The 27,999-nt window shown below is 50.4% G+C and overlaps 3 protein-coding genes across 3 annotated transcripts in view; 2 read left to right on the top strand and 1 right to left on the bottom strand.

The window, feature by feature from the left end:
• Nucleotides 1-203: 203 nt before the first annotated feature.
• LOC309685475 (olfactory receptor 14C36-like) overlaps nt 204-27,999 on the top strand; it is a gene marked incomplete at both ends in the record, with an annotated part of 32,618 nt that continues 4,822 nt past the window's right edge. The window contains one exon of the mRNA XM_082501238.1: nt 204-373. Coding sequence (XP_082357364.1) covers nt 204-373 — 170 coding nt within the window. The remainder of the gene's footprint in view (nt 374-27,999) is intronic.
• On the bottom strand, nt 17,290-18,225 carry LOC309685469 (olfactory receptor 6E1-like; the record flags this gene model as incomplete). The annotated part of the gene is made up of 1 exon (XM_082501232.1): nt 17,290-18,225. One exon carries the CDS (start codon nt 18,223-18,225, stop codon nt 17,290-17,292), a length of 936 nt encoding a protein of 311 aa, XP_082357358.1.
• On the top strand, nt 25,210-26,170 carry LOC309685468 (olfactory receptor 8A1-like; the record flags this gene model as incomplete). The annotated part of the gene is given in 2 exon segments (XM_082501231.1): nt 25,210-25,278; nt 25,280-26,170. Coding segments are annotated over 2 exon segments (960 nt in total).

The raw sequence follows: 27,999 nt of genomic DNA, 5'->3' as shown, positions 1-27,999 counted from the left end.
AGCAGGGCTGACTCCTCAGCAGCACAGGGGCAGAGGTGCTGCTCCTCACACCACACTCAGCCAGCACCACCCAGAGATAAAAAATGCATTTCAACTGGGGGTGATATCTATGAAAAATGGAGTATATGGGCTCATAGAATTCTGTCCTGATTTTTTCCTGTCTTTTCCTTCCTTTAACAGAGCCCCCATAAAAGAAATAACTAATGTCCAACAGCAGCTCCATCACCCACTTCCTCCTCATGGAGTTCGCAGACACACGGGAGCTGCAGCTCTTGACCTTCGGGCTCTTCCTGGGCATCTACCTGGCTGCCCTCCTGGGAAATGGCCTCATCATCACCGCCATCGCCTGCGACCACCGCCTCCACAGCCCCATGTACTTCTTCCTCCTCAACCTCTCTGTTCTGGACCTGGGCTGCATCTCCACCACTCTCCCCAAAGCCATGGCTAATTCCCTCTGGAACACCAGGGCCATCTCCTATGGAGGGTGTGCTGTCCAACTCTTTTTCTTTCTCATTTTTATTTCAGCTGAGTATTTTCTCCTCACCATCATGGCCTATGACCGCTACGTTGCCATCTGCCATCCCCTGCACTATGGGACCCTCCTGGGCAGCAGAGCTTGTGTCCGCATGGCAGCAGCTGCCTGGGGCAGTGGGTTTATCAATTCTCTCCTGCACACGGCCAATACATTTTCACTCCCCCTCTGCCAGGGCAATGCCCTGCACCAGTTCTTCTGTGAAATCCCCCACATCTTCAAGCTCTCCTGCTCACACTCCTACCTCAGGGAAGTTGGGCTTCTTGTATTAAGTTCTTTCTTAGGTTTTGGGTGTTTTGTTTTCATTGTGGTGTCCTATGTGCAGATCTTCAGGGCCGTGCTGAGGATGCCCTCTGAGCAGGGACGGCACAAAGCCTTTTCCACGTGCCTCCCTCACTTGGCCGTGGTCTCCCTGTTTATCAGCACTGCTGTATTTGCTCACCTGAAGCCCACCTCCATCTCCTCCCCACCCCTGGATCTTCTTGTGTCATTTCTGTACTCGGTGGTGCCTCCAGCAGTGAATCCCCTCATCTACAGCATGAGGAACAAGGAAATCAAGGATGCCCTGTACAAATTATTGCAATACAATCTACTTACAATTAATATGGTGCCCATTATCCCACAAGGGCTCCCACAGTATTACAGCAAAGACCAGGACTAACTTTTCTTCAATTGTGCATTTTACCTTACTGCTTTTCTTGTTGTTTTGTTGTTTTGTTTTCTTTTTTTTTTTCATTCTGTTTTTTTATTATATACCTGTGATGTTACTGTTCTTCTTCTCATGCTTGTTTTTTTTGGGGGTTTTTTTTTGTTTGTTTTTTTTTTTTTTTCTTTTCCTGGACCCAAAGACCTCATGTGCATAAGGATCACAGAATCACAGAATGGTCAGGGTTGGAAGGGACCTCTGGAGAGCATCTAGTCTAACTCCACTACCAGAGCAGGGGCACCTACAGCAGTGGCACAGGACGGCTTCCAGGCGGGTTTGGAATGTCTCCAGAGTGGGAGACTCCCCCACCTCTCTGGGCAGCCTGTGCCAGTGCTCTGCCACCCTCAAAGGAAAGAAGTTTCTCCTCATGTTAAGATGGAGCTTCCTACGTTCATGTTTGTGCCCGTTACCTTTTGTCCTGTCACTGGGCACCACTGAACAAAGACTGTTCCCATCTCCCTGGCACACTCCATTTAACTATTTATACGCATTAATAAGATCCCCCCTCAGTCTTCTTTTCTCCACACAAAAAAAGCCCCAAGTCCCTCAGCTTTTCCTCATCAGAAAGTTGCTCCAGTCCCCTGATCATCTTTGTAGCCCTTTGCTGGACTGTCTCCAGTAGTTCCCTGTCCTTCTTGAACTGGGGAGCCCAGCACTGGACACAGTACTCCAGATGCAGCCTCACCAGGGCAGAGTAGAGCGGAAGGAAGACCTCCCTCGACCTGCTGGCCACACTCTGCTTGATGCCCCCCAGGATGCCATTGGCCTTCTTGTCCCCAGGGCACATTGCTGGCTCAAGGTCATCCTGTTGTCCCCCAGGATCCCAGGTCCCTTTCCTCTCCAGCAGGTCTGCCCCTAACCTGTACTGGTGCATGAGGTTATTCCTCTCCAGGCTCAGTACCCTACACTTGCCCTTGTTGAACTTCATAAGGTTTCTCTCTGCCCAACTCTCCAGCCTGGCCAGGTCACACTGTATGGCGGCACCACCTTCTGGCATGTCAGCTACATCTTCCAGTTTTGTGTCATCAGCAAACGTGCTAATGGTACACTCTATCCCTTCACCCATGTCATTGATGAATATATTGAACAGGACTGCACCTGAGCTAGATCAAAGCTCCTTGTTTAGACTAGCTTAATAAAGAATCCAGCAGAAAATTAGTTGTATCAACTTCTGCATCTTCACATCTCCCCTGGAGCTGGGCCCCAGCATGCAAGAGGGGTTCAAGAGGCAAATGCCCAGCTGTCCCATGGAGGATCAGCCTCGGGGGCCCTTGGGGCTACCCCTGGCTGCCTCGCTGGGCACTCTGTCTCTGCTGCCTGTGAGTCTGAGCTGTTGCTCCCCTTGAGCCATGGCCAAGGACAGCAGGATGAGGTCGTCTTTTCAGTGCTGGTATCTCCTCACATCCACAGTCTTCTGTGCTCTTGCCTTTGTGTTACCCAAAAGGTCTTGTGGAACTTGTGACAGTCCTGTTGTCCAGACAGTGGCATCCCTGTGGCTGCAGGCAGGAGCAGGTCACGTGAACCTGTTTACCAGAGCTGGTCTCTGTGCAGGAACCACCATAATCAAAATGGTTTCTTAAGGGAGGGCCCAAAGGCTGAATGCCTCTTCCAAAGCTGGTGTCAGGAATGCACCCAGGGAACTGCTCCCTCAAAGGACCGTTTCTCTTCTTGAGACCTTGATGGATTTAGGGGGACAGGCTCAGAGTGCCAGGGGGATCTGTGAGGGACCAAGGACTGGGTGAAGACCTCCCTTCATGCTTGCACATGTCCACTCAGACAGCAACTGGTCTTTGACTTATTTGCCCGGTGCTGTCCCACCTGCAGTGGGGCTGATGAAAGATGAGGAATCAGGCACTACCAGGAGAGCTCAGGGGATCTTCCGGGACAGTGCGTGAGTCTGGGTGGGCAGTGAGCGGCACCTCATAAAATGAGTGACCATCCAAGGTTGAAAATGTCAACCTGTGGAGCCCATGGGCTAAGAAGGAAACTTGAAAGCAATGACAGGTTGTGAGGACCCAGTAGGAAAAGGGACATAAGACTGGAGAGCAGTTCAGGACACCCTCTCGGAAAGCCTCAAAGGCTGGATCTAGTGCAGCCCTGTCCTGTCCTTTGTGCCATTGGAGACACCCTTTGGTCCTGCTCAGCCCTGTCCTCTCTTCCTGAGCCAGGAGGGGAGGTGGAACGGGGCTCAGCAGCAGTCATCCCTTTCTGGCTGGGTCTGCTGCCCACCCTGACCAGCATGGCCAGTGCAGGCTCACCTCATGGCCCCAGGGCACCACAGCCCCCTCCCTCTGCACAGCAGCACCACCAGCTCAGGGCCATGCAGGGATCACAGGGTGGGAACCAGGAACGTCAACCTGGGGAAAGGATCTCTGGGGAGAAGGGGTGTCCAGGGGGAAGAGCAAGGGAGCATTTCTGTGCCTGCAGGGAGGAACCCATGAGAAGGAGAAAGCTCTTTCTGCAGCACCCACTCGGGGCAGGCTGCTCCGTCTCTGGAGCAGGACTCTTGTGCCGGCCTGGGGAGAGGGGCTGGCACTGAGGGGGCAGAGGCCGCCTGTTGTGGGCACCTCCTTGGCCCGAGATCAGGGCTCCTGCAGGTTCACGGACCTCCGTGTCCTCCTGCCACGTGTAGCCTCCAGCCACGGGGCTGATGGGGAGGCTGAGAGCCCTCTCTGTTCCCCAGCAGCTGCTGTGCCCTTCAGAGGGGCTGTGGCTGTGGGGGAGCAGCCAGAGCTCTGCAGCACCCTGTGGTGGGCATGGCCATGGGGCCAGCCCAGAGGGGACTGCTTTGCGGGGCTGGGCTGGGGAGAGGGCAGGGGAGTTGGGGAGAGCCTGGGAGGGGCTGGGCTGGCCTTGGACGTGCCCGGGAGAGGACACACACCCACTGGAGTGTGTGGTGCAGAGCCCGGTCTCGTGGCAGGGAGCTGAGACATGCGGGTGCAGGAGAGAGGAGGCCGGTCTGTGCCCTCGGTGCCATGGGCAGACTGGGAAGGTGCCCAGGGCATTCGTCACCCTCAGCCTCTCTCCTCGGCTCCTTCCAGCACTGGCCACTCGCCCCTGTTCATGGGGGAGGTTTGCTCTGTGGCCATCTCCTGCCTGAGTCCTTGATAGGCCAGCAGAAGGCACATGGCCTGAATGCCAGTTGTGAGGGTGTGTTGTGGTTTGGGCCACACTGGGCACTGAAATGAAAGAGAGACGCTCTCCACCACCTCTGTCTCCAAGGAGAGGAGGGAGACAGAGAAAGAGACACTTGGGTTTGAAAACTAAACTACTTTAGTGAAAATATTAAGAATATAATAATAATTAAAAAGGAAATACTGTTATAGATACACTGTATGTAAAGTGTATTGAGCTCTCTGGATGATGATGACATTATCGTCAGGCACTGGGAAAGGCCCAGAATGGACTCAGTGCTGGACGGGAACTGGATTCCGGATCTGGATTCAGGAACACATGGATCGGGGTCAAAGGCAGATGGACAGAGTCCTCCTCAGACGTCGGCCATTGCAGAAAGAGGGCTGACCCTCTGACCACTCAGCTTTTACAGTGAGCATGGGGCAGATGGGGTGGAAGATCCTGTTGGTCACTTTGGGGTCACCTGTCCTGTCCGCTCCTCCGCGCAGGTGGGACCCCTCTACGCTCTTCTGCTTTTGACCCTCCAACGTGGCACATAACCAAGTGAGCTGCCCTTGGCTGTTATAGCAATGAGCGTAAGCGAGAGCCTCTCTGCACACCATTGCGGTATTGTGACTCTGGAAACAGACACAGTCTGAAGAAGGAGCCGTTAATTTCAGCGAGTGCAGCTAGTTAGAAGAGACTTCACTGGGAAGTATAATTACTGAACAGAAAAATGGTTCTGTTTTACCTCAAACTAGGACAGACAGGGATCTTCAGAGCCTGGGTGGGTGCAGCTACACAAACACAGATGTCTTCAGTCACAGGGACACAGATGCCTGGTGCCCGTGCAGGTGCCCTGACACCCTCTATCAGCAGCTCCCAAGGTGCTCTGGTCTCCTGCAGGTCCCGTGTGACATTGGCCTGTCCCAGACCAACACCTCAGCTACGCCGGGGCCTCTACAGGTGGTCCTGGATGTCTGCGGTCAGAGAGCTGAACTCTGCCAGGAACAGCTTGCAACTTCTCAAAACACATGAGCACCTTTTCACCAGCTGCGATGATGGTATCTTTTTTGTAAAATGGCAATTCTTTCCCACTGTGCCAGAATGGGAATTTCCAGGAAGTGTTTTAATCGCAGGAGAAGAAATCTTGGCCTTCCCCTGGACTTGCCTTGCAGGACTTTGCCCATGATCCTGTGTATTTAATCTCCTGACGCTTTCCACCTGTCCTGACAAAATGACCGGGTCTAAAGGCACCTTCTCAGCAGACCAGCCGGACCGATGCCCTTCCCATTGCTCTCCAGTTTCCCCTTGCCCTTACTGCTCGCTCAGTCTGATCCCTCTCAACTACCCAGGTGCTGCTTGAGAGTTAGAAGCCCGCCCTTGTCTTTCAGCAGTCTAATGGGCTCTTCAGCCAAATCCTTCCGTGTCTTTATACCTATCATTTCCCATCAGTCTCTCTCCAATACTTCTAGTGACAATGATGACCCTCGCTGGAGGAGTTTCACCAGGTTGAAGAAGCCCACCTGCCTCAGCGTTCCAACACAGGGCACGTGCTCTAGGCCCCAGGGCTCAAAACCAGGAAATTCCACCGGAATTAAGAAAACAGGTTGTGGCACCAAGGGTGCAGGACACTGGCCCAGGCTGCCCTGAGAGGCTGTGGAGTGTCCATTCATGGAGATATTCAAAACAGACCTGGGCATGCTATTGAGCAACCTGCTCTGGCCGACTCCCTTTAGGCAGGGGATTGAAGTAGATGATCTCCAAAGACCTCTCTCAATCTACATGGTACTGTGAGGACATGAAAGTCCAGTGAAAGCTTTATGTCTAGGGTAGATGCTTCTGAGGTCCCTTCTGCCTGAGAAGGCAACAGGCCAGCAGCAGCCCAAGGCCTGGCATGTTATTGTGAGGTCACCTCTGCCAGAGTCCCAGATACCTGAACAGCTGACATCTGCTTTGGATGCTCATTTTGGGGCCATTGCTGTCTCTGCAGGTGGCAGGCCAACCCCAGGCTCAAGGCTGGGTTCAGTGCCCATGACGGCCTTCCTTCATGAGTACCAGACAGCCCAGCAGCAGGCCCATGGTTTGGATGTTAATTCTGAGGTCAGTGCTGCCACAATCTCTGACAGGCCAGAAGCAGGCAGATCACCTGGATATGGAATTGGAGGTCAGCGCTCTCTGAGTGCCTGAGAGGCCAGCACCAGCATCACGGGTGAGGTTGGTGTTTGCAGGTCCTTTCTGCCTGAGTCCTTAACAGGTCAGCAGCAGGTATGGCCAGGATGCCAACTGTGAGGGTGCTGCTGCCGGAGAACATGAGAGACCATGAGCAAGCTCAGAGGTGTTGGACGTAGTGTGTTTCAGAGCACCTCTTAGGGCAGCAGAGGGTTGATGACCTGGCTTGGTACTTGTGAGGTCCCAACTATGGAACATGTCAGCAGCAGGAGTGTGTATGTAACATACAATATGTGCATGACAGCATGTATGGAACATGCCAGCAGCAAGAGGTTGCTTGTGAGGTCACCACTGCTTGGACACTGGACTGGCCAGTAGAAGGCCCGTGACCGGGATCTGTGTTTGTGAAGTCATTTCTTTGTGAATATCTTTTTAAGCAAGGATCAGGTTTGTAGCTGTGTTAGGTGCCTGTGAGGTCTCTTCTTCTCGGAAACTTTCCTGGACTCTTCCCTAGGTGGTGGGATGCCTGCAGTAGTGTTCCCAAGGCTTCAGACAGCTTTTGCCTTCTCAGCAGTGAAATGTCTCTACTTTTCTCTCCCCTGGGTTGGGATTCCTGGACTCACTGGAAAGACGCCCAGCAGAGCCAAGATGCCTGGTCCCCTAACCCCTGTCCTGGATGGGGATCATGATGGGAGGTGTGGCACTCAGCATACTGTGTGGTCCCCATCACTGCCTGGTGGGCTTGTATCCCCCATCCTCTGGAAGCCATTGTATTTCCTGCAGCAGCAGGAGCCCTTTCCCATTGCCCCTTAGATGGTTCTGTCAGGCTCCAAGCCCTGCCCGAGATCTACACTGGGACACAGGGGCTCCTTTCTCTTTAGTCCCCACCCATGCACACCACAACCTGGACGTCAGATGAACACGCAAGGGTGCATAAATGTGGGAGCAGTGTGACCACCACATCGGCAAAGATGTTTCAAGGGTGCACCCAAACCCTTGGCTCAGGATTTGCCTTCCCAGGGCCTGGGGCTCAGGGCTCGGCCTTTGTGCTTCAGAAAGCCAAGGCAGGGTTTTCTCAGCTGCGCAGCTGCCCCCACAGGGCCTTTGCCTACCCGCAATCATGGCCTCCTGTTGTCTGCTCGAACGAGTCCCTGGGGGGGCTTGGTCAGTAACCACCCTCAGTGGGGCTCAGTCATACTTGAAGGTGCTTTTTCTCTGCTGACTGTGACTTCTTCATGAGAGGTTTGTGCAATCTCCTCTCAGTACCTGAGGTTCAAGGGCTCAGCAGCAAAAATGCCATGGGGCTTGTTACAGTGAAGAAAGCCCTAAAAAACCATGTCTCTTCCTGCCATTTTCTTCTACTGTTGTACAGTTAATTGGACAGTTTCCCAGTGTACTTATGGAGAAAAGTATCAAAGAGCTTCTAAGAAAAAAGACTGTTTATTTTCAAAATAGAGGAGAGGCTATAGCTGCACTCTCTGATCGATGTTGATCCAGGGTCTCTGCTGAGGACATCTGGACTAGTCAGAGAAGCTGTCCCTTGAGGTCTGACACAGCATGGACAACCTTGCTCCGCATCTCCCCAACCCCACCACGTCTCTCCTCAGCCACCTGGGACGTGCCTCGCTTTGTCTCACATCACACTTCTCCACCGCACTCTGCAGCTGGAGGTTACAGCTCCTTTGCACCAGCGCCCACTGCTTTCCTTAGAGACCTGGAGGCACAAAGGCAAAGAGGGACTTGTTCTTATTTCTAACAAACCAAATAAGTTATAAGATTTGCCTCACAAAACACACTCAAAAACTCTATGTCAAGTACAAGCTGTCCCCAATGGAGTTCACCTTCCACAGTGCATAACCATGCAAAAAATGATTTAGACAGATGGAAATTATAAAATCAACAAAACTAAAGAGGTTCCTGAAGACTGATAGCCATAGATTTTGGAAAGACCCACAAGCTTTTAACTGCCTGAAGCTCAAAGCTGCAACTGGATTGTTGAGAGGTGTCTGAATGATGAAAGAAAAAGGGGAAGAGAGATCTAGAGAGCAATCACAAGTGCTTCTGTGCAGATGCACTGCTGGAAAGGTGCCTTCAGACATGGTCAGTTTAGTTAAGAGAGGTGGAAATAAGTGAAAGATGAGGGAGATGAAATTCAGAGCCTGAGAGAGGGAGTCCTGACAAAGCAAATAGAGGGGAAGGTCCATAGGTCTCCTCTTGCTATCAATACACATCCTGAAAACTCCTGAATTCGATCTCATGGGAAAACATTGACACTTTATCAAAAGTATTCACTTGATTCAGCTGATGAGCTTATGCTCTTACACGATGGTTGGGATCTGGGCTTGGTCATCCTGCTTGACGAAGCACATTGAGGGCTTTAACAATGATCTTCACATTTCATTTTCCTCCAACTTCCCACTTCACCAGCTCCCAGGGATGGCAAATTATCTGCTCATTCCCTCCATGGTCTCTTCAGTGAGGGACGTCAGCAGGGCCTGCCAACACCCTCAGAAACCTACAGGTTTGCTGCTTCTCCAGAAGCTTGGTCAGCCTTTCAGGAGCTGCAGTTCAGGAACTCGGCACCAGAGGGCTCATTCCCACAAAAAAAACACCCGAAGGAACCAAGTCGGGGCCTAATTTTCCTTTAGTCTTCAGGTCTGATGTGGCTCATTTAAGAGATTTTGGGAGTGTAGCCAAAGTGAAAAGATGTCAAAGCAGAGAGACAAAGGGAAGAAAAGGTTTGATTTTAACTAGCCAGTTTTGCATTAATGCCAATGCGTTTGGCTTAGAGGAATGACTTCAAGTAGAGTCGGCACCATCCAGAGCCATATGGATGGACTGTCACAGCCCCCGCACCATCCCTTGCAGGAGACACCCCCCTCTCCTAGGCTGAGGCGTGCATTCAAGATGCAAACCTCTGCAGTGCCCACTTGTCACAGGCCTCCCGGCAGAGGCTGACTCATTCCCCATGACCCTCCAAGCCTGCATCAGCTCATTGGGCTTTTGCTCCCCAGCACTGCAACGCTCCAGCCCATGGCAGCTTTGGCTTTGACACCCTCCCTCCATGCTGGGCCAAGGGTTCCCAGTTCCTCCTTGGCAGCTGCCCCTGCTTCCACCTCCTGCCTGCTGCCTTTTGGCCCTGGCGCTCACTCACTTTACACCAGCAGCCTCCTCAGAGGGATGTTTCTCTTCATGGCTATTCAGAGAGATCCTTCCTGCCCTTGGAGGAGGCTGTCCTGTAAGGCCTATGAGATTCCCTGAGCTCCTTCACCCTTCAGAGCTGCTTCCCAGGGCACCGCTTGTATCAGTCTCCCACACACGTCAAAGTCGTCTTCTCCCCATCTGTGCTCAGCTGCTGGCCTTCCTCACTCCTCTTTGACACCTGGGACACCACTATTTCCTGGCCACGACAGCCAAGGCTCACGCTGATGATCACACCCTGACCAGCTCTTCCATGTTGGCCAGTACCTGGGCTAGGTGAGCATCACCCTTCCTGGCCCACCTGGCAGCTGTGTTAAGAAGTCATCCCAGATTCCTCCAGACTGTTGGCACCCTGTTGCTTTGCCTGGCCACTGAATGCCAGGATACTTACGGTTCTTCATGGGAACCTGCTCATGCACCTGGAGGCTTCTCTGGGTAGATGTCAGAAGAGTTTCAAAGGTCCCTTATGGAGGCTGAGTGCCTTTCTTACTGGGATCATCACAGACCAGCACCTCCTGGTGAAAAAAAAAAAAACAAACACCCTTGGATGCAAACTCTCTGGTCCTACGCACTGGTAAGTGTGTAGTTGGCTCATGGCTTGTTCCCCATCCACTGCAGGTTGTTCTCCTCTGGAATCCTGCCTCAAAGCACAAAGGCCTGGGAGACCTTGCTGGTGGTAACAGAGGAAAAGAGGATATCAAGTATCTCAGATCTATCTACACATACTCCTACTAAATTCAGCAGTGCTGCTACATTATCCCTTGGGCTTCTTTAACTGTTCCAGAAGTAGCAAAAGCTCATCTTGGTGCCCTGGAATTCCTTTTGAGTTTCAATTGAGTTTTGATATGGACCATTGCTGGGCCTGGACAGTGCTCTCCTTTAGGACAAGATTTATCCAGGCACACTGTTCAAGTTATTGGTCTTTTCATTGACTGTATCACCAAGGGAGTGAGTGAGGATGCCTGTGTAGTGTGCTTCATGTCCATGCAACGCGTGTCACTGTGGGATAGAGAGGGGTCAGACCTTGCCCCTGAACAGACCTGGTGACTGATGCCTCTGACTGATGCCTCTGAATGATGGCATCAGACAACAGAACAGACACCAAATAGCACTCTCTGTGATGCTGTCTGGGGCATCTGTGATGCATCCACCCTGAATGGTAACTGTTTTCTCGTAGGTCCCGTGTGGCCCATGCCAGCCTTGGCATCTCATGTAGCTCTCTGGGCCAAGGTTTGAACATGAAATTGAGTAGCTGCCCTGAATTCTGTCAGGCAATGTGGGGCTGAACAGGGGAACAATGCCATTATTGTCACTGGAGATCTCTATGATTAGAGAGAGAACACAGAAAATAATATAGGAGTTCTCTATCATAGGTTCTATGATTCTGTGGTTCAGTGAAAGGGCGGTCGATTGGAAGCTTGCTGAACACCTGGGGTCAGAAGGTTGTGACCAGAGGTGCGCAATCCAGCTAGAGGTCATTTACTACGTCTGTACGTGGGGAGTCGACACTGGGACCAACGCTCTTTAACAACTTGGTTAATGGCCTGGATGGTGGGGCAGAGTTCACCCTCAGCGGGTTGCAGACGATATGAAACTGAGAGGAGTTGCTGCTACACAAGATGGTTGTGCTGCCCTTCTGAAGGACCTCAGCAGGCTGGAGAAAGGAGCAGAGGGGAACTTCACCGAGTTCAACAAGGGGAAATACCCAGGCAGCAGTAACACCATTCAGCAGTATATGTTATAGAATCATAGAATAGCTGAGGTTGGAAGGGACCTTTAAGATCATCAAGTCAAACCATTAACATACCCTGACAAAAACCACTTCTAAACCATGTCCCTAAGTACCACATCTACCCTGTTTTTAAACACCTCCAGGGATGGTGAATCCACCACCTTCCTGGGCAGCCTATTCCAATGTTTAATAACCCGTTCAGTGAAAACGTGTTTCCTAATATTCAGTCTAAACCTCCCCTGACATAACTTAAAGCCATTTCCTCTCCTCCTATCATTTGTCAGCAGGGAGGTCAGCCCCCACCTCTCTACAACCTCCTTTCAGGTAGCTGTAGAGGGTGATAAAGTCTCCCCTCAGCCTCCTCTTCTCCAGGCTAAACAACCCCAGTTCCCTCAGTCCTTCCTCATAAGATTTGTCCTCCAGACCCCTCACCAGTTTTGTTGCCCTTCTCTGGACACGCTCCAACACCTCAATGTCCTTGTAGTGAGGGGCCCAAAACTGAACACAGTACTCAAGGTGGGGTCTCACCAGTGCCGAGTACAGGGGAGCGATCACTGCCCCAGTCCTGCTCACCAAACCATTCCTGATACAGGCCAGGATGCTGTTGGCCTTCTTGGCCACCTGGGCACACTGCTGGCTCACATTCAGCCGTCTGTCCACCAACACCCCCAGGTAATTTTCTGCCGGGAAGCTTTCCAGACACTCCGCCCCCATCCTGTAGTGCTGCAGGGGGCTGTTGTGACCCAAGTGCAGGACCCGGCACTTGGACTTGTTGAACCTCACACCATTGACCTCGGCCCATTAGTCCAGCCTGTCCAGATCCCTCTGCAGAGCCAACCTACCCTCAAGCAGATCAGCACGCCCATCTAGTTTAATGTCATCTGCGAACTTACTGAGGGTGCATTCGATCCCCTCATCCAGACCATTGATAAAGATATTAAAGAGAACCGGCCCCAGCACCAAGCCCTGGGATACAACACTTGTGACTGGACACCAACTGGATTGAACTCCATTCACCACCACTCTCTGGGCACGGCCATCCAGATGGTTTTTTACCCAGCGAAGAGTACACGTGGTCCAGGCCATGAGCAGCCAGTTTCTCCAGGAGAATGCTGTGGGAAACGGTGTCAAAAGCTTTGCTACAATCCAGGTAGATTACATCCACAGCTTTTCCCTCATCCACTAAGTGGGTCACCTTGTCATAGAAGGAGATGAGGTTTGTCAGGCATGACCTGCCTTCCACAAACCCATGCTGACTGGGCCTGATCACCCTATTCTCCTGCATGTGCCATATAATGGCCCTGAGGATGATCTGTTCCATGACCTTCCCAGGCACCGAGGTCAGACTGACCGGCCTGTACTTCCCTGGATCCTCCTTCCTGCCCTTCTTGTGGATGGGTGTCACGTTTGCCAACCTCCAGTCAGCTGGGACCTCCCTGGTTAGCCAGGACTTCTCATAAATGATGCAAAGTGGGCTGGTGAGCACTTCCACCAGCTCCCTCAGTACCCTCAGGTGGATCCCATCCAGCCCCATAGATTTGTGTACCTCCAGGTGCTGAAGCAGGTCCCTCACCATTTCCCCTTGGATTACAGGGGATGCATTCTGCTCCCCATCCCTGTCTTCCATCTCAAGGGTCTGGGCACTCAGAGAACAACTGGTTCTACTGCTGAAGACTGAGGCAAAGATGTCATTAAGTACCTCAGCCTTTTCCTCATCCTTGGTCACGATGTTACCGGTCCCATCTACTAGAGGATAGAGAATATCCTCAGTGTTTTTTTATTGCTAATACATTTATAGAAACTTTTTTTTTTGCCCTTGACAACAGAAGCCAGGTATAGTTCTAGCTGGGCTTTGGTCCTTCTAATTTTCTCCCTACATAGCCTCACTACCTCTTTGTAGTCCTCCTGGGTGGCCTGCCCTTCCAAAGGCCATAAATCCTCTTTTTCTCACTAGGTTGCAACCCTAGCTCCCCGTTCAGCCAGGCCGGTCTTTTTCCCAAACGGCTTGTGTTTCGGCACAGGGGGACAGCCTGCTCCTGCGCCTTTAAGACTTCCTTCTTGAAAATCATGCAGGCTTCCTGGGCTCCTTTACCCTGGAGGACTGCCTCCCAGGGGACTTTGTCAACCAGGCTCCTGAAAAGCCCCAAGTCTGCCCCCCGGAAGTCCAGGGTAGCAGTTCTGCTGACAATTACGATAGATGGGACTCCTCGTTTTGAACTACAGAAATTCAACAGACCTCTTAAAGGAATAGTTCATCACTTTAGAGAATTATATTTTTGCGTGTGTGTGTATATATACTTTAGAAGACAAATATAACAGTAATTTGAGTGAGACTGCACTTTTAGAGGACTCTAGTGTCTGAATTTGTGACTATATTTACTTTATAGCCAGCTGTGGTGTGTGGGTTTCGAGGTCTCAGCGTTTTCGAGCTCACCCGGTGCGGGGACCTCAGGAGGAGACCTCAGCACTCGACCCAAGCTGCCACCACGGTTATTTCATACCATGAGCGTCGTCACATTCAATATAGATTAGAAAGTTTGCTGCAAAGTTCATTCTCTCCCTTGATGGCTGCTGTCGTGGTTTGGCCTCAGCCAGCAACAGAGAACCACGCAGCCGCTCGCACGACTCCCACAGCCGTGGGAAAAATCAGCAGAAAAGGGCAAAACTCGTGGGTTGAAATATTATAATTTAGCAGAACAGACAAAGGGAAAAAGAAAGAAAAGAAAGAAAGAAAAACAATAACACCGGTGAAGGAATACAAGAACGCGATTACAGTACCGCCGCGAAGCGCACCGACCGGACCCGCACCGCCGCGACCCGCCCCCGAGTGGCGACTGACTCCCCCGCCCCGGCTAGCTCCTTTTATAGCGGGGCATGGGTCACGTGGTATGGAATACGTGCCTCCCCTGCCGGCTCCTTGGAAATTAACCCCATCCTTGCCGGAACCAGGACAGCTGCCATCCTGAGAACTTCTTCCCCAGTGCCAGATCCCCCAGCCCTCCCCCTCCTCCTGAAGCTGTAGCGCTCGCAGTGTCCCACATTTACTGTCCACTGCTGGGAGTGCACAGCTTCCGACTGATATCGTTGGCTGAGTGTAGTCTTTGTATATTTTGTATTGGTATCTGGATCCATATTGGTTCTTTGGTGTTATAATGTAAATTATCCAATCTTTGTCTATTAAATCTGTTGACATTTCCACCCATGTGTTTGCTTGTTTTTTGCCTGATTCCCTTTCCTGGGTGGGCAGGGGTCATGGGGTGACAGAGTGATTGTCTAAATGACAATAAATTGTGAGGGGTTTCTCAAACCATAACACAGGCACAACTTTATGGTGAGGCTCTGGACTTGGTTTCTTCTTCCCCATTGCTCGGGGAAGCCGGGAGGTGGTGTGCGGTTTTCCTACACTCAGCCTCGCTCACCCTCACACCCCATGGCCCCCAGGAAGAGCCCTGAGCTACCAGTGAGGGGCAGGACCTGCCTTCCCAGGGCCTGGGGGTCAGGGGTTGGCCTTTCTGCTGCATCAACCAAGCCAAGGGGTTCCTCAGCATTACAGCCACCTGCACAGTGCCTTTGCCTACCTGCAGCCACAGCCTCCAGTTATCTCCTCTAACGAGCCCATGGGGAGGCTTTGGCAGTAACGACCCTCAGTGGGGCCAATCAAGGCTTCAAGGTACTTTGCTTCTGACTTGGACTTCTGGAGCACTTTGTTCAGTCTCCTCTCAGTGTCTGAGGTTGATGGAGTCAGGGCCAAATACATCATGGGGCTCGTTAAGGTACAGAAAGTCCTAATGAGCTATTTCTCTCCCTGTCATTTGCTTCAAGTCTTCAATAAAGCTAATTGGAGATGTTTCATAGTGTAATTTAGAAAGAAGATTTTACAGAGAACCTAATAGAAAATATTTTTTTATTTATTTCAAAGTTTCTTTTTATTAACTTTTCAGTGAGAAAGATGCGATAGAAGCAGTCAGCAGTTGATATTGATGCAGAGGGTCTCCTCAGGAGGTCTGGACAGCCAGGAAAAGCAGTCCCCTGAGGTCTGAGACTGTATGGACAGCCTTGCTCCTCACCTCCCCTTCCTCCCCATCCCTGTCATTGTCCAACTGGGGTTTGCATCACTTTTCCTTACCTCAGACTTCTCCACTGAAGTCTGCAGCTGGGTGTTACAGCTCCATTGCACCATCTCCCTCCTGCGCTCCTCAGAGACCTGGCTGCACCCAGGCACAGGAGGAGTTTTGCTCTTTGCAAGCAGAGAAAAGTAAAGCATGATCAAGTTTGATAAACAATAAAACACCCTCTGCAACCAGATGCTCAGGACAAGCTGCCTCTAATGAGGTTGCTTTGCTACAAGGGATGATCTTATCAGAAATGCTTTAGATGGACACGTACAAAAAGAGAGATATAAACGTAGTTACAGACTTGGCTAAAGGAGATAATTAGACAACTGAAAGACAGGCAAACTTGTAACTCCCTGAAGCTCAAAGCAGCAGCTGGATAGGTGACAGGAATCTGAATGACCAAAGAGGAAGGGCAGGAGAAAAGTGGAGTGCAATAGAAAAGGCCTTTGTCGAGACAGTCTGCATCTGAAAAGCTGACTTTAGAAATGGTCATTGTATATAAACAGGTGATACAGGTCTGAAAGTTGAGGGAAATTAAAACCACTTTATTAACAGGCAGAATAGTGGCAATGAAGTCACAGGGGAAGATCAATACTTCTGTGGAATATCATCTTTGAAAGGTCATTGGATTTGCAGAGGTCTCTTGTGAGAGAGGACAATCAAGTGTTGGACCCAACTTTGAAGGAGGCCAAAAGTGCAGCTCAGGGAACTACTGGCCCAGAAAGCCAACCACATCCTGGGCTGCATCAAAAGGAGCGTACCCATAATGTGTCCTACAGCCCTAGGCAACAAGGATGCACATAGAGAGCATGTATATAAACAGGTGATACAGGTCTGAAAGACGAGAAACATTAAAACCACTTTATTAACAGGCAGAATAGTGGCAATGAAGTCACAGGGGAAGATCTATACTTCTGTGGAATATAATTTTTGAAAGGCCATTGGATTTGCAGAGGTCTCTTGTAAGAGAGGACAATCAAGTGTTGGACCCAAATTTGACCAAGGCCAAAAGTGCAACTCAGGGAACCACTGGCTGTTCAAACTCAGATTGCTGAGGAGTGTGCCATGAGTCATTGTCCTCTTTTGTGACATTTCTGGGCACCAAAAAGAGAAGAATGTGTCCAAATGCAGTCAGCATGGACTTGCTGAGGCTACATACTGGGACATAGTGGGGCATGTGCACTTTCAGCCCAGAAAGCCAACCACATCCTGGGTTGCATCAAAAGAAGCGTACCCATAATGTGTCCTACTGCCCTAGGCAACAATCCCCGTAGTCCAAATGGTGATCCAGAGAGCTGCTCTCTTTGATTCATCTTGTTGGGTTTCACTCCTGGGGCTGATGGCTGTTCCAGGGCAGCTCTGGAAGGAGGTGAGCTGAGATGTTCCTTCCTCAGGAGTCTGTAATTGGGGTTTCCATCTGCCACTGTGCCTCTGTGCTCTTCTTGATTTCTGGAGATGGGCTCTTGATGAGCTGCTGGCTCTGCTGTGGTGGGTTGGGGAGCAGGACATTAAGTGAGTTACACCCCTGACATTGCTTGTGCCTTCTTCAGTTGCAGATGAGCTTCTTATCACTCAACCTAAAACAATCCAATGAGAACATAAATCTCCTGAGACATCTGTGTTTGGCGGTTACATGCATATTCATTGGTATTATTTAACATAGGAGAGCAGATCATTGGAGTTGCTGTCCAGAAAGGCATCGTGACTGAGGGAAAAGCTATCGTGTTGCACGGGCAATGGCTTCATTCAGGGCCAGTGTCACAGCCTTGTTTCTAAGACTGTAGATGAATGGATTTAAGAATGGGTACAGGACAGTGTTCAGCAAAGCTACCATTCTGTTTGCCTCCAAGGAAACATCTCCTGAAGGATGCACATAGAGAGCAATGCAGCTCCCGTATACAATGGCCAAGGTGGTGAGATGAGAAGAACATGTAGCAAAGGCTTTTTTCCTGCCGGAGGCTGCTGGGAGGTGTAGAATACAGGGAAGGATGCCTATGTAAAATGTCAGAGTTAAACATAAGGAACCGAGAATGACAAACGAAAATAAAACTGAGTCTATTTTCCAAATCAGGCTGGTGTCAGAGCAGGACAATTTGAATAAGGGGGAGTTGTCACAAAAAAAATGATGGATCTTGTTCGAACCACAGAAAGTCAGCTTGTAGAGGAGGACTGGACGGTAAGTCAACAGTGTGATGCCCATGACCCAAGCAGCAAGAACCAGGTGGACGCAGAGCTGAGGCTTCATGATGGCAGTGTAACGCAAAGGCTGGCAGATGGCAACATAGCAGTCAAAGGACATGACAACAAGTAGAACAAACTCTGTACAGCCCAGGGCAAAATAGAAATAGGATTGGGCAAAGCAGCTGCTTAGTGAGATTGTTCTCCTACCAGAACCCAGGATCACAAACAATTTGATGCTCGTGGAGGACGTAAAGCAGATTTCCAGGAAGGACAGGTTGCTGATGAAAAAGTACATGGGGGTTTGCAGGCGGTGATCCACACACACGAGGAAAATGATGGTTGTGTTCCCCATCACTGTTGTCAGGTATATGAGCAGAAGGACCAGAGAGAGAAATAGCTGTAGTCTTTGATCAAGCCCCGAGAAACCCTCGAGGATGAACTCAGTAACTGCAGTTTCATTTTCTGGTCCCATGCTGAATTTCAGTTCATCCTGCCGAGGCAGGAACACGGCACAAAGCCAAGTGTGATAATTTCATGGTCTGGATGACAAGGTCTATCCTTCCTCTTCTACGCCTTTCCTTTCCTGCAGTCTTCCTATAGAACACAGAGATAGTCCTCCAAGCATTTCTCACACCCTGGCTTTTATGTTTTACATTTCAGTCCCCAGAGTATTTGTCATCTTCTTTCTACCTTTTTCAAACACTCACAAAGGGTTCTTTCTGCAGAACAGAAGATTTTAAAGAGGCTTTTAGCCATTTCAGCCCATTCCTGGGAAATTCCAAATTCACTCAGACCTATTGCAAACATCTGTCATACCTATGTGCCAAACTCATCTCTTCTATTGCACAAATGCTAAACCATCAAATCAAATCAAATCAAATCAAATCAAATCAAATCAAATCAAATCAAATCAAATCAAATCAAATGTGTATGTTGAAAGCTCTTTTTTGTACTTTTCAGTACTTGCCTTTTTGGGCTAGGAATCCCTGAGGATTTGTTGATTTCAAACCAAGTAATATCAAGCACCTCTTTTGTAATCCCCTGCTCTCTTCCACAGATTCTGGCTCTCTGTTTCTTCAGGAAAGGGGGAGGGGGTGGAATAGGGACCACATAGAACTTGTCTTCTTCAGTATTCTAAATAATGATTGAAATTTACCATGGTTCCACACACTCTGTCACACGGTCTCCTCTGACATTCGTCTGGGCCGAAATGCAGTGGTTTCCAAACAGCGGCTCATTGCTATTACTACCAAATGTCCTGACCTAAATGCAGGGCAAGAGAAGAGTGTCTGGAAGAGATTTGTAATCTTTCTTTGGCATGCCAGTTATGGGTTGGGAGGACCCAGTCTCTAGCATTTTCTCGTGTCTCCATTGACTGTAGAGGGAGCCTTGGGGAAACAAGTTCTCATAGGCACCTGCAACGAAGTACATGGAACTCATTATTCGAGTCTCAAATCTCTGACTCATTAACATACTGTTTGTTTTTTTTTTCATCAAAATACACATTTAACAGAAGGAAGCACAAGAAAAAATACATGCAATAAAGACTGATGTTTTTCCCTTCATCTTTGCATTTGCTTTTAGACATAGAAAGAAGCAGAGCAGATGACCCCCCCAAATTAGGATGATTCAAAATGGAAGGGGAGGAGAGGGAGGGGAGGAGACGGTGGGTTTGAATCAGGGATGCAAAGCTTCTCCACAGCCTGTGTTGTCCCCGCAGGCTCTGTCCAGGGCAGAATGGGTAGCACTTACCCAAGGAGTAAAATGGGAAGTTCAGTATAGGGCGGTGCCCCATGCTTGCATGGACATTTGAGCTTGGGGCTCAGGCTTCTCTTAGAACCCAATCGCCCGGCTTGTTCTTTGCCTCTAGTCTGGCACAGGGGAATTTCTGCACTGGCTTTGCCTGGAAAACTTTCTGAGGTTAAACCACTGGCTGGATGCGGCTCAGGCTCAGTCACCTACAGCAGGATGAGCATAGTGAGTCAGTGCAACAGAGGTCACAGTCCCAGTTTCCATTTTCTGGGTCAGTTCAAACACCCAAAGGGTTGTGTGTTCTTACTCTGTTGGGTGACACCTAAATTATCTGAAAATAAGAGGAGAGAGCAACGCTAATGTTTCATAGTAGCTGGTGCCCACGCGGGCTGCTCCCGGCAAAGGGACAATGCCGCAGAAGAAGCAGTCTCTACACTGGGCACAGAGGGTCCGATGGCATACAAGTTGGTGGGGCTGAGCATGGATAGAGTTGTCATTCCCCAGCAGCTAAAGATAAGCATGGAGCACAACCAGGAGTTCGTAAGGACAGAGTAGTATGAGGGGTTGCAAATGGCACTGCAGCAAAGGAAACACATCCCAGCACATAGGTTAAACTCACCTGGGCCCAGGAAGACAGAGGAGAAGGTCTGTGACTTGTAAGCAGCCACAGAGACTGCCAAACATGTTAGGGGAATGACCAAAGTGAATTAAATGGCCAAGAAGGACAAGATGCTGAGGAAGGGATCCATGGGGGTGTGGTATAGCGGCAGAGTCAAATGATGGCAATGGTGACTGCATTCCCCGTGACAGTGAGCAGATAAATCACCAGCAGCAGTGTGAAAAGGAGGACTTTCCACTCTGGAATGACTGGAAAGGTCTTCAGGAAAGATGTGGTATGGTTGTGAGGATCCATTTCTGTACCCAGTCAGTTGAACGCATGACAAGGGTAACTAATACCATGTTGTGTTTTTGACCCTTCCTTCCCTTTTCTTGGGCTTCCTCTTCCTTCTTGAAATGGGACACCAGAACTGCCCTCTGTAAGGATTCTGCTTTTCTCTGTGTTTTTACCCAGTGGCATGAAACAAATATTGATCCAGCCCACTTGTCTTCAGACTCAGGAAATGCCTCTCCAGCCTTGCTGGTTTGCATGGGTATTCTGGACTGCCAGCTAGGAACTGATATTTCTGGCAAAAGCTGTATGAATTCTGTTACATTTCTCATGGTGGTGTAGCTGGGCATCAAGCCTGTGCAAGTGTGCAGCCAGAGCACTTCAGTCATTAATCCCCTGGGTGGTCCAGGGACCCTCCCAACTCATCATCTACATCGACAAGAGGAGACACTGGTCTGAGAGAGGGGATTGACATGGAACCAAAGGATTGAGTTGAGTCACCCCCTTCAAAATTAACCAGCTCCAAAATGAGCCAAAATGAGTCACCTTCAAAATTAACTGCTGGACTTGGCAGTGTTAGGTTAACAGTTGGACTCGATGATCTTAAAGGCTTTTTCCAACCTCAATCACTCTATGATTCTATGATCATTTCAGAAGCATCTCTTCTACAGACCCACGCAGCCATTGCAAAAGTCTCCTTGCAATTTCCCTTTAAGCCTTCCCTTGACTAGGATGCCTACAGCACCATAATCCATGTATTGCTATATACATACTGAAATCGGCACTCTCGGATAAGTCCCTGTTGTGTGTAGCCCTGGAAAACTCCTTTTGAGTGTAAAGGAAAACAGAACCAGCAGGAAAGTGGTTTGGCAACAAAATAGGAAAACAGAGCAAAGGGGGAAAAAGGGACCGTGTGAGTGGAAACAGGTTTCTAGTCAGCAGGCTTCTCTGATGGAGCCCTGCAGTAGCCTGTGTCCCGTGTTCTCATTGGAGCCGATTTCCAACTACCTTCTGTGCGGGCGCATCCTCTGTTCTTAGTGGGCATGTGTGAATGGCAGTGAACTTCAAGCTGGAATCACCGGTGAGGAGGATACGAGGTCTGTCTTCCAGCAACTGGAGCAGGGCTGCAAACATCCTGGACTCCAATGCCCGGGTGCAGGCAATGAGGAGACCATGAAGACCAGGGTCCAGCAGCTGGATAGAACCAGTGCCTAAGGCAGACCTGGGTCTTCTCCTAGAGAGACTCATGGGCTGGAGAAGGCTGACTGGCTCTCTCCTGCCCTCTGCGCATGGCTCACAGGGCCCTGCTGACCATAGACCTCAACGTTGCAAGAGCTGAGGAACTCCTGGAGGAACAGCATGGTACAAATTGGCAAAATGGGCTTTGAGTCCTTGCCGGTCCTGGCTCTCCAGACTGTACCTGCACAGCTTGATCAGGACACGGTTCTTCAGCCGCCACCAGCATCAGGTAGGCACCAGTGAGGACCCTCAGCTCCCTTCAGTCAGGGGAGCAGTGTCTGTAAGCAAGTTGTCTTGTGGAAGAAAAAGGGGGCCAAGGTGTCTGGGAGTCACTATCAGAACCCAAGTGGGAAAGGAAAAATGCTCTTGTTTTTGACAGAAAATCTCATCTGGAGTTAAAGCATGGGTCAGACCTTAACTAGAGCCAAGAGTGAACATAAATATCATCCAGGAAAAAATTCCTTCACGTGCACTGGCTCAAACCAGATCACTCACAGAATCCCAGGATCACACCGGTAGGGTTTTGGAGGGGGTCTCTGGAGATTGTCTTGTCCCACCCACCTGCTAAACCCCCCTTCAGCTAGTGTGCCTGAAGGGTGGTGGGATCTGCTCAGGGAAGGCTGCTCATGGGCCCCTCGTCCCCCCGCTCTGGCCTCACACACATCGAAAGCCACCAACAGCTGGGGCACATCTGGAGCAAGGCTTCATGTGTGATCAGAGATGGATCTGCAGAGACCCCCACCAGGAACGGCTACAACCTTACAGTTACAAAAGGACTCTGCTTGTGAAGAAACCATTAGCCTTGGTAACTACATGGTTTCATTCTTATGATGCAAGTGGATGGAGACCTCTCTTATGAAGAGAGGCTGAGAGAGTTGGGGTTCTTCAGTCTGCAGAAGAGAAGGCTCCAGGGAGACCTTACAGTGGCCTTCCAGTACTTAAAGGGGGCCTACAAGAAAGCTGGAGAGGGACTTTTTACAAGGGCATGTAGTGATAGGACGAGGGGGAATGGCTTCAAACTGGAAAAGGGGAGATTTAGATTGGATATGGGAAAAGAAATTCTTCGCTCTGAGGGTGGTGAGACACTGGCACAGGTTTCCCAGAGAAGCTGTGGCTGTTCCATCCCTTGAGGTGTTCAAGGCCAGGCTGGATGGGGCCTTGAGCAACCTGGACTGATGGAAGGTGCCCATGACAGGGGGTTGGAACAAGATGATTTTTAAGGTCCCTTCCAACTCTAACCATCCTAGGAGTCTATGATTCTATAACCTGAAACGGGAGATTCTGACCTGGAACAGGAAGAACATCAGACAAACAGACACTGGAACAAGTTGTCCAGACAGGCTATGGAATGTCTACCCTTTGCAGTTTTCAAGACCCTACTGGGACACAGCCCTGACCACCAAGTCTGACTTCACTGGAGACAATGCTCTGTGCAGTTGCTACCCTAAATGATGTCCCAGGGTCCTTCTCTCCCTTTGCACTCAGAGGAGAGACCTGAGGGGTCCACCTGTCATGAGGAGCAAGTCAGCAGAGCTGAACCTAAGTCAGCTCCCTCAACCTAAAGCTGGAGCCAAGCAGAACCCTGTGCACCATTCCTCTAGGAGGGTGGAGTCCTAACTGTCACTCTAGATCAGCAGCTGAGCTCACTTTAGTCCCCAGCAAGTGAAGCACCTTGGCCTCTGGGGAAGGTTTGGGTTTCCTCTCTCCTTAAAGGGCAGAGCCTGGCACCCCTGTGGGGGACTTATCCTGTCCCACATTCCCAGTCTCCTCAGCTTGGAGGAAATCACTCCTTCCTCCCCAACAACCATTCGTGGAGTCTAGAAGGACAAGATGTGAGGAGCATCTCATTACAGTTCTGCTCCATGAGCTGGAAGAGATCACGGCTCATTCCCCAGCTCGTTTCCCCGCCTCCAAAGAGCACAGAGGTCCAAGGGAGGGCAGCTCAGGGCTTTCATCCCCCCGGGGCTTCACTTGCACAGGGCTCACTTTCTGTGACACAGAGAGTTGAGCTGCAGCAGAAACCTTCAGGAGCCTTTTCTATAAACCTGGGAGGCACTGCAGAGAAGGGGATATTCAGGTGCTGCTGAAGACTCTCAGAAGGAGATGGTGACAGGTGAGTGCAAGGACAAGAGCAGCGACTAAGCCATGGGTCAGGGTCTGCAGGCAGAATTGGAAAGGGGAGGGTGGAATGCGGAAGAGGCAGGAGATAGCCCCCAGACCTTGCCTTTCATGCTCCATTCCCCTCAGAGGAAGGGCTGTGACATCCTGCTGGGGACTACAGGTAGGTGCTGGGTTTGCTGAGGTGGGTGTCATTAATGTGCCAGTGGCTCTTTGCACAGCGGCCACTAGGAAGTGGGGCCATGTGTCTTGGTACAGCCCTGTCCTGCACGTCTTCTTATTCCAGCTCACTCTTTCCTCTGGATACCCTCCCTGGGTCCTTGACGCCACTGAACAGATACAGGCAGCGTGGTTGTCAGTGCAGAGACAGAGCTGCGGGGCATCAGCTGATGGGCACTCGGACACCTCCGTGGACATGAAGAGGTTGGAGAGGAGGGTATGGGGCCAGCGTGCCAACACACGTCCTTTAATGTCTCAACTCTTATTCTCTCTCTGTCTCTTTCTCCATCTTGCTTGTGTCTTAGGGCTTCACCTCAATGCCTCAGCTCTCTCACAGCTGTCTCTCAGCCATCCACATGGGGTGTGATTTACTGAGAGCACTGACTCTGGGGCACCCTCCCCATGGAAGCACCTTCTGGAACAATGCATCCCAGTGTAGGTGCGCTGAATCACTGAGTCAAAGGGCTCCTCCGTCCCAGGAACTCTCTGGGCTCTCCAGGTGCCTGCCTTGGCCATCTCCAACTCTCTGTCAAATGTGTAAAGTTTGAGGCAGAGCATCATCAGGGACAGTGTTTTGTCTGACCCGAGTGTTATGGAAGCCCAGAGAGGTGGTGTGGGCTTTCTCTTTCAGCCACAGGCGTTCCCTGGGCAGGCAACCAGGTGTGTATCAGGCATTTACTGGAAACGTGTGGTTCATGAGGATCCTGCACCGCCTCAGCCCCCACTCACCCCCGGGACACTCTTGTGTCTTCATTGCAGTGCTGAACAGGGAGCCCTGAGCACTCAGGTGGCAATGCTGAGGTCAATGATGTATTATTCCCCTAAAGGCTTTTTTGCATGATGGAGTTTTCCTCCCTGGCCCATCTTTCTGTTGCTTGAAAGCAGGATTTGGTTAAACCTATGCTGGCTAGTCCTGGCAATAACTTCACGCATCATCATCTAATGTGATCAAATGAACTTTCTCTTTCATTCCACAGAAATAGGCACCTCGATGCGGCAACTCACCTCTCTAATCAGAGGAGATTCTTCAAAGAAGAGCAGTTTGGCCCTCTCAAAGAACCTTTTCTTGCCCATAGTGCCCCTAAACCAAGTCGGAATTCAGTCAAATGGGGGAAAACCTCCATGTTGTCTCTGGCAGTGACTTCTTCCCAGTTCATTTTCACAAAAAACACAGAAACGCATGCCCTTCCCCAGGTTCCCTTCCTGCCTCATGGGGAAAACAAGGTCCTACGGCACTTCATGGAGAAAGAAGAATGGGACAACCAGACCTCAGCAGTGGTGTTCCTCCTGCTGGGATTGAGTAACGTTCCCCAAGCTTCAGGTGCCTCTCTTCATCCTCTCTCTCATGTTCTACACGGTGACCATGTTTGGCAACATCCTCGTTGTTGTGCTGGTGGTGGCAGATCGGCATCTTCACACTCCCATGTACTTCTTCCTGGGGAATTTATCCAGTGTAGAAATCTGCTATACCTCCACTATCCTGCCCAGGCTGCTGGCCAGCTTCCTAACCAGGGACAGAACCATTTCTGCTCAAGGCTGCATGACGCAGTTCTTTTTCTTTTGCTGTTTTGCAGGTGCCGAGTGCTACCTGCTGGCCACCATGTCCTATGATCGGTACTTGGCCATATGTCAACCCCTGCTCTATGCAAGCCTCATGAACTGGAAGCTCTGTCTCCAGCTGGCGGCTGGGTCCTGGCTAGCAGGATTACTGATGTCTACCAGAGTCACTGGACAATTTTCCAAGTTACACTTCTGTGGTCCCAATGCAATTGATCACTTCTTCTGTGATTTTGCCCCGTTGCTAGAGCTCGCCTGCAGTGACACCACCGTGCTTAGACTGGTGACTTTCATAATCTGTTTTCTGGATGTAGTCGTCCCGTTTGTAGTCACTTTGGTATCCTACATCTGCATCATAGCTGCGATCCTGAGGATCCCCACCACCATGGGGAGGCAGAAGGCCTTCTCCACCTGCTCCTCTCACCTCATGGTGGTCACTGTTTTCTATGGCACCCTCGTCGTTGTCTATATGATACCCAGGACAGCCTCACTGAGGCAGCTCAATCAAGTGCTCTCCTTTTTCTACACCATCCTCACGCCCATGGTCAATCCTCTCCTCTACAGCCTGCGGAACAGGGAGGTCAAGGGGGCTCTAGGAAATGCACTCAGAAAAACTGTGGCCTGCGTCGAGAGCTCATACTAGTTGAGATCCACCAGGAAGACACAGGTTGTGGGTCTCCTTTGACCAAGCATGGACAATTCGTAAGTGCATATTTTGTGTCCCAGGTCTATCTTTAGAAGTGCAGAATCTGTGGACTGGTTGTGGAATGAGAAGTGGGAGAGGGGAATTTGTGTCTTAAAGAAATACAGGTCTGGTGTTGAAGAGTGTCAAATCTTCCCTGGCTTGCTTCCTTCTTTAAAGTAAACACGATTGTGATCCTGCAGGTGGGAGCTGTGAAATGCCACACCTGCCCAGGAGTGGGAGAAAACTTACGCTAAACATGCTGTTTCCTCTTCCGTTACCCAGCCAAGCTGAGGGCTGCCATTCTTGCATGCCTGGGACTCCTCAGGGCACCTCCCTATTGGCAGTGAGAAGTGGGCAGCTGAATCAAGACCCACTAGTGGACACGTCTAAATTCCAGTAGATGCATGCCAGCCCTCGTGTTCTCTGGGCTTCCTAGCAGAGGACAACTGTGAAAGCTAGTCTGACAGGGTCACCCCCCCGAAAAGAAAAACCAAGATCCATCTTCAGAAGACAGGCAAACAAGCTGGGTCTTGGCTTCCTGATGTTTTAACACAGCAATCATCACTTTCCCCTTTCTTTCCTCCTCCTAATCTGTTTCCCCCTCTCCGACCCTCCTCTCCCAATGTCTTTACTTTTTTGTTTCCCACTGGCTGACTGAGGTATGGCAAACTCAGTCCTCCTGTTTTCTTCTTTCTTGCATGAGAGAACAAGGTCAGCTCATGAGGCATGACTGAGTGAAGATACCCCCAGCAGCGGGCATGCCCCATTTCCTGCCCTGAGGCACGCACACAAGATGGAAATGTCTCCATCATCCCTGATTTGCGCAAGGGCCTTCGGCCCTGACATACTGCCACAACACGCTTATTCCTCCTCCAAGCACAGACGAAAATTCCTTCCCACTTCCAGGCTCAAATCACAGTTGCAAGAATTTGCTGCCCTTCAGAAGAGGCCTTGAGCTTCTTGGATCTTCTTGGTGCTCATGGCAATGTTCTTGGCTGCCTCCAGGGTTGATGGGCTTCTTGTCTATAGCAAGGACATTATGACAAACTTTTAGGAAATGTTTGCTTTTCTGTCATTCCGACATATAGAAAGAGTAGACATAGAAAAGAGTGAAATACACGGAAATGGATGCTGAGCTAAGGGACAGTAAGAACCAGGTGAGATACCCCCATAGCTGTGGCTTCCTGGCAAGAAGCCCATCCTGCGAAGGGGATCCAGCCTCTGCCGCTCTGGAGTGGGGAATCAGCAGTGTCCATGCCACCTGGGGACACATACAGTGACTTTTGAAAGACCACCCTTCCTCTGAACTGCTTTGGATTTGTTCTTGAGGATGGGGTATCACGGCTCACGCTGCAAATACTGATTTCACTGGCACTGCCCAGAGCGGCTGTCCAAGATGCAAACTGCTGCATTTAGATTTAGGCAGATTAATGTTTGTGGGTGACTTTGGATTGTTCTTTTGTGATTGGTGGGGCTTTTGTTTGTTTAGTTTTGGGGGAGGGTGTTACTTTTTTTAGATACTGATAGGGAACTCACACAACCGCCTGAAGGATTGTTGGAGGATTACTGACAGAAGGCCCAGCATTTCTTGCATCTCAAGACATGAGATGCCAGAGGCCAAGGGAAAGATGGTTTGGGCACTACCTTGGGATTTGGGGAACAGATACTCGCTCCCCTCTCGCAACACCCTGCTCTCCTCAGTGAGGGCTGTGAAAAACTCTGCCAACCAGGTCTGAACTCACATTTGTCTCAGGTAACTTATGTCTAACTGCAGCCAATGTGGTCCA

The sequence above is a fragment of the Vanellus vanellus genome (assembly GCF_965231255.1).
Source record: "Vanellus vanellus genome assembly, contig: HAP1_SCAFFOLD_76, whole genome shotgun sequence".
Lineage (NCBI taxonomy): Eukaryota > Metazoa > Chordata > Aves > Charadriiformes > Charadriidae > Vanellus > Vanellus vanellus.
This window is presented reverse-complemented; position numbering and strand designations above follow the sequence as displayed.